The sequence below is a fragment of the Alligator sinensis genome, unplaced genomic scaffold (genome assembly GCF_000455745.1).
Source record: "Alligator sinensis unplaced genomic scaffold, ASM45574v1 scaffold446_1, whole genome shotgun sequence".
In the NCBI taxonomy this organism is placed as follows: domain Eukaryota; kingdom Metazoa; phylum Chordata; order Crocodylia; family Alligatoridae; genus Alligator; species Alligator sinensis.
This window is the reverse complement of record NW_005843090.1, coordinates 68,344-74,177: the sequence shown is the minus strand read 5'-3', so window position 1 is coordinate 74,177 and position 5,834 is coordinate 68,344. Positions and strand designations below refer to the sequence as shown.

The following is a 5,834-nucleotide window of genomic DNA, read 5'->3' as shown; positions in this document are numbered from 1 at the left end:
CCGCGGCCCCCCAGCTGGGAGAGCCAAGCCCCGGCCGGGACCCTCGAGCCGCGGAGGATTGTCCGGGAGGTTCTCCGCGTGCCGGGCACCCCGTGGACCGCGGGATTCGTCCTCCTCTACAAGCTGGGTGAGTCGGGGAAGGAGGGTCCCGCAGGGTCACGTCACTGGGTCGCGGGAAAGTCAAGCTGGGAGGGACCTCACGAGGCCACATCTCGTGCAGCCCCCCGCGCCGGGCAGGGTTAGCCCTGATTCAAGTGTGTCCATCCGGACACACCTGCTCTTGAAGGTTTCCAAGGATGGAGATCCCGCGCTCCTCTGGGCAGCCTGTTCCAGCGCTGGACCCCCCTCAGTCGGAGCCTTTCTCCTCATCTCCAGCCTCAGGTTCCCCTGCTGCAGCTTGAGGCTGTTGCTCCTCGACCTGACTCCGAAAGCCACAGAGCAAAGCCCGTCTCCATCCTCTCTGTCATCACCCTGCGGGTCCCAGGTCATAGTGATCATCACAGGGAATTCGGTTTGGAAGGAACCTGCCGAGTCCCACCCAGGCCAACCCCCTGCCCGAGGCAGGATCAGCCCCGTGCAAACCCGCCCAGACAAACCATCATCTAAACTCTTCATAAAACGACCGTCACCCCGACACACCCCAGGCATCACACCCGAACCTGCCCCAGGGAAACCTGGGGGGGCCGCGGCCACCAACGTCCTGCTGCTGTAAAAGGTGAACGGATGCTCCAGAGACCCCCGGCCGAGGCCGTGCCCCTGCTGCAAAGGAAGGCAACCCTCCCTCCCCCTCCCCCAGTGCACACCAGTCTGAGCAAGGGGAAATCCCATCCTGCCCCAGTGCAGCGTGGGGTGAGCCCGAGCGCCTGGGCAGGACCCTGCGGGGTTGGTGCAGCAGGAGCATTGGCGCAGCCCAGCCCCATCCCCAGCCTGCGCTGCAGCACCCAGCGCTCGGGGGAGAGCTGGAGAAAAACCCCAAGGCTGACGGGCACGGCAGCAAGGGGGCGGAGGTCCCTCCCGGCTCCATGTGGACCCAGCAAAGCCCAGGAGCCGGGGGAGTCTCCAGAGTAAAACGCAGGCATCGCTACACCTAGATCATCCCCCGCTCATGCTTGCACAGCTCGAGTGACGAAGAGTCCCCCCTTCCCTGCCGTCTGTCCCACCGCCCCCCTGCTCCGACAGCGAAGAAGCCGTTTCTGATCTGTCACAGGAAAGCCGAGCTGGAAGAGGCCTGGGAGGCTTCGGCGTGTTTTGCACCCGAGCGTGCGGCTGGCTCCTGTTCAGCTGCTGGTCCGCTATAACGCCCAGGTCCTTCTCTGCAGCCCAGCCAGGCGTTCCCAGTCCCTCTTTGTGAGGGCACAGTTGGACATAGTGGCTGCCGATACAGTGGGGCTGTATGACCCGCCGTGGGCAGAAAGCCCCCAGGGGGGAGCTGGGGGCCAAGACTCACCTGACGGCACCCCTTTCCCTTGCAGGGGAGCAGGGAGCCGCCACCATGTTCCCGCTGTTCCTGCTGGACCACGGGTTCACGCCGCAGCAGCTGGGGCTCTGGAACGGGATGGTCGCCGTGGCCTGCTCCATCCTGGGCTCCTCGCTGGGCGGGCAGCTGATGTCCAGGCAGAGGTAACGCGGACGGGGGCTCGCGGGGCGGACGTGCAGACGGGCTGGGAGAGCGCGGTGAGGGGCCCCCTGTCCTCACTGCTGCTCTCTCCAGGTCACGATCCCCTTGGCCAGGTGGGGAGGGGGGCGCCCAGCCCAGTCCCGACTCCATGGGCAGCTTCTGCCTCAAGTCTGTCTCCCCTCCAGGCAGCCGCTGGCTCTGCTGAAGACGCTGCTGCTGCTCCGCTTCTGTGGCCTGAGCCTGCAGACCCTGCTGCTGCTCGCGTACGACCCCCACATCTCTCTCCTTGGAGGTAAGCTGAGCCCCGCGGGGTCTCTCGCTGGGAGCACGATAGACAACGGGCTCCAAGTCGGCTGCCCCGTGCCCCACAAGGCATCGTCCGGGAGCTGTGGTCCAGCTGGGGAGCCTGGCCAGTGGGTCTGGGGGAGCCCCCAAGCTCCCTCCCCGCTGCTTTCTGGTTCCCAAGCTTGTCAGACTCCGGGCCCTTGCATTGGACTCGGGGCCCGTGCAGCAAATGCCGGCTCTTTGCTTGCACTCAGCTCTGAGTCTGGGAAAGGACTGGAGCAGTTGTTCTGTGGCAGAGCTCGGCGTGGTTTGGACGAGTCACATCGCGTGGGATGCGATCGTGCCCCAGTGCTCAGCGCTGGTCAGGCCTCACCGAGGGGCCTGTGCAGTTCTGGGCTCCGTGTTTTAAAAAGGATGGGGAGGATCCTAGAGTCCCGGAGTCGTGGGGCAGGCAGGGACCCGCAGGGTCGCATCCAGTCCAACCCCTCCTGAGGCAGGATCAGCCCCGTCCCAGCCAGCCTGGGCAAATCCATCATCCACACCCTTGGAAAACTCCCCTCAACCAGAAGCGAGGGAGGTGCCGGGCAGGGAGCAAAGATCAAGGGCTCGGAAGGGAAGTCACAGGCGGAGAGGCTGGAGGAGCCGGGCAGGTTCAGCGGATGGGAAAGGTGCTTCAGAGGGGACACAGCAGGGCTCTGTGGATGACTCGAGGGCTGCCAGAGAGGAGGGGAAGCTCCTTGTCTCTAGCTGCGGAGGTGGACACGGACCCCTGGCCGGAAGTTGCAGCAAAGCAGGTTTAGGTTGGAGATCAGGAAAAGCTGCTTCCCTGTGGGAGCTGGGAGGGAGTGGGGTAGACGGCAGGAAAGGGGACTCTCCCGCACTGGAGGGGTTCAGGGACAGGCTGGACGGGCACTGGGTGGGGATGATCTGGGCGCAGCGATGCCCATGCTCTGCTGTGGGGATGTCCCAGCTTCTGGGCTGTGCTGGTTGCCAGTCGGGTGTATGTTTGCCCCTCCCTGCTCCATGTGCCGGGGTGGGGGGGAGGTTTGAAACCTCCCCCAAAGGCCCTGGGTGTTAGGGATGGGGCTGGACTGTGCCAGTGCTCCTGCTGCACCGACCCGCAGGGTCCTGGCTGGAGGGTCTTGCCCCCGCACTGCATTGGGGCAGGACGGGATTTCCCCCTGCTCAGACTGGTGCGCACTGGGGGTTTTGCCTTCCTCTGCAGCGGGGACACGGCCTCGGCCTGGGGTCTCTGCAGCGCCCGTGACCCCCCGGCAGCAGCAGGACATTGGCAGCTGTGGCCCCCCTGTATCCAGGGGCGGGGGGCGATGCCTGGGGCTGTCAGGGGTGACTGTCGTGTGGCTCCAAGGTCACACACAGGGTTTGTCTGGGGGGTTTGGATGGGGCTGACCCTGCCTCAGGCAGGGCTGGACTGGATGTGACCCCGCAGGCCCCTGCTAGCCCCGCGGCTCGGGGACTCTGCGCCCCAGGGGGGATACAGTGACTGCATGGTCAAGCTTCGCGCTGGGGCCAGGGTTGTTCAGCAAGACACCAGCATTTCCTGCAGGCAGAATGTAGCTGAAAACAACCTTCTGCCCCTTGCAATGTGTCTGGATGCCCCCAGCCCCTGCCCCTGCCCCGTTCTCCACCCACCTCCTCCGAGAGGTGAAGTGCCTTGCCCCAGGGAAGATCGGTGGCAGAAGCAGGGCACACGCGGGTGCCTCTCACACGCTGAGCTGTGTCTGCCTCTCTCCCCTCTGCAGCGGCCGCCGTTCTGAGCCTCTGCGTCCAGCACCTCTTCGGGGGGCTCATCACCACCCTGACCTTCAGCGCCATGATGCAGTGCACGCAGCGGGCCGACACCAGCATCCAGGTACCCTGCGCCCGCCCCTACCCCCGGGAGTGTGGCCTGGGGATGCACCGGACACCTCGGGGCCTGGCCTCCGCCCCGGCACTGCAGGCTAACACGGCACCGGGCACCGTCTGTCCCCGCAGGCCACGCACTACAGCGTCCTGGCCGCCCTCGAGGTGCTGGGCAAGTTGGCCTTCAGCACGGTCGTTGGTGGCCTCGTGGACCAGCTCGGCTTCGGGCTCAGCTTCGGTGGCTTCCTCCTGCTCTCGCTGGGGGCCCTCCTCTACGTGCTCGGTGCCCCGCCGGCTGGCAGCTGATGCGGGTACTCGGGCACTGACAGCCCTCCCCAGGACCGCTCTGGGACTGGGCATCGTCTCGGGGCCACGGCCGGACTCGCACAGGCACAGAGAGGGGGCAGGCCAGGGGCCAGGCCTGCCCTGCCGCTGCCCGCACCAGGCTGCCCAGGACCCTCGGGTGCCCTGCACAGCTCCGTGACCCCTCATGCTCCAGCTCGGACATTAAACGGCCTGTTCTTCAGCCCTTGCTCCCGGTGCCCTGCACCCCTCCACGGGGCCGGCCAGAGGCTCTTATCCTGGCCCCAGGCTCGATGCTCTGCCTGCCGCGGAGGCTGGCAGGGCTGCAGCCGGATGCGAGCCCCACGGGCATGGCTTGGGCAGGACTGTGCTGTTTTCCCAGGGGCGCTGGCTGCAGCTCCCCCTCCCGCCGGGGCCGCCCCTGCCCCCTGCCAGGGGACCCTGGTCGTGCTCACAGGTGGGAAGGGGCGCAGGGCCGCACCCAGCTGCTGTGGAGGAGCCCAGCACCCTCCCAGGTGCAGCTGCAGGCAGGGAAGGGTTAAGGCCAGGAGCGAATCTGCACGCCCCCCCAACAGGGGGCAAGTCCCTTTCAGGGTCAGGGCCCAGGCACCGCCTGTCCCCCCGCCCCCCCCAAGTTCCCTATTAACCCACCCAGGGCCAAGGTCCCATCCAGCTTCCCTTCGCACCCAGACACCTGCTCGCACGCCGCCCGGGTCTGCCCTGCCAGTGCCCCTCGCTCCCACCCTGCAGCCCCCTGCCCCCCCAGCCCTGCCAATGCCCCTCACTCCCGACCCGCAGCCTCCACCCCCTGCTGCCCTGGGCCAAGTCTTGGCAGCCCCGGACCCTTGTGCCACGTCGCAAAGGGCTGAAGCCTTCGTGCCACGATTCTCTTCATCAGCGTGTCGGGTGGAGGGGGGGCACTCAGCCGGACACACGGCCTCCCCCCCGGCCCTGTCAGGCGTAGGCCTGCAGGAAGGCGCCGTGCAAGTCCTCCATGGTCTCCAGCACCGTCCGCGGCGTCTCGGCCGGGGGCAGCAGGGACAGCCTGGGGGGGACACGCTGTGAGTGGGGCAGGGGGTTAGGGTTGGGGTTCCTTCCTCTCCCCCAGGCGGCCCCTGGTACCATGACGTGGTGCCCGGGCACTGCCCAAACACGCTGCCCGGCGCCAGCACGATCCCCATCGCCTCCAGCAGCTCCCGGCAGAAGGCGGCGTCAGGCTCCAGGCTTCGTGCCTGAGGGGAGTCAGGGGGTCCGGCTCGGGCTGGGCTGGACCCACCACCCCTGGCGCCCCTGTCTCACCGGGGGGGTGCGGAGCTGGGGGAAGGCAGCCGCGGCGCCCTGGGTGGGGTGGCAGCAGAGGCCAGGCGCCCGGTTGAGGATCTCGTGGGCCAGCTGTGCCGTGTGCGCCAGGGCGCTCAGCACCGCCTGCTTCTCCTGGGGGAGGCGCGGGCCCTGGCAGGAATCCGGGCTCCCAGCCCAGCTCCGGCTCCTGCACCCCACTGCCCTCCCCGCCGCTGGGGGAAGGCAGCCGCGGCGCCCTGGGTGGGGTGGCAGCAGAGGCCAGGCGCCCGGTTGAGGATCTCGTGGGCCAGCTGTGCCGTGTGCGCCAGGGCGCTCAGCACCGCCTGCTTCTCCTGGGGGAGGCGCGGGCCCTGGCAGGAATCCGGGCTCCCAGCCCAGCTCCGGCTCCTGCACCCCACTGCCCTCCCCGCCCCCTCCCAGCTGCCTTGGGGGCCCCGACCCTCAGCTCCACGGTCCCTCGCGC

At 67.9% G+C, this 5,834-nt stretch overlaps 2 protein-coding genes across 2 annotated transcripts in view; one reads left to right on the top strand and one right to left on the bottom strand.

The window, feature by feature from the left end:
• The window catches only part of MFSD3 (major facilitator superfamily domain containing 3), a 5,818-nt gene extending 1,720 nt beyond the window's left edge, over window positions 1–4,098 (top strand). Inside the window, 6 exon segments of the mRNA XM_025193699.1 lie at window positions 1–50; window positions 53–127; window positions 1,473–1,620; window positions 1,804–1,910; window positions 3,667–3,776; window positions 3,899–4,098. The exon segment at window positions 1–50 is cut by the window's left edge and continues 574 nt beyond it. Of these exon segments, the coding sequence (XP_025049484.1) occupies window positions 1–50; window positions 53–127; window positions 1,473–1,620; window positions 1,804–1,910; window positions 3,667–3,776; window positions 3,899–4,072 (664 nt within the window). The 3' untranslated portion in view covers window positions 4,073–4,098.
• Window positions 4,099–4,223: 125 nt separating this feature from the next.
• The window catches only part of LOC112548313 (translation initiation factor IF-2-like), a 6,871-nt gene continuing 5,260 nt past the window's right edge, over window positions 4,224–5,834 (bottom strand). The window contains exons 2-3 of the mRNA XM_025193694.1: window positions 5,192–5,607; window positions 4,224–5,114 (exon numbers count right to left, since the gene is read on the bottom strand). Of these exons, the coding sequence (XP_025049479.1) occupies window positions 4,255–5,114; window positions 5,192–5,607 (1,276 nt within the window). The 3' untranslated portion in view covers window positions 4,224–4,254. The remainder of the gene's footprint in view (window positions 5,115–5,191; window positions 5,608–5,834) is intronic.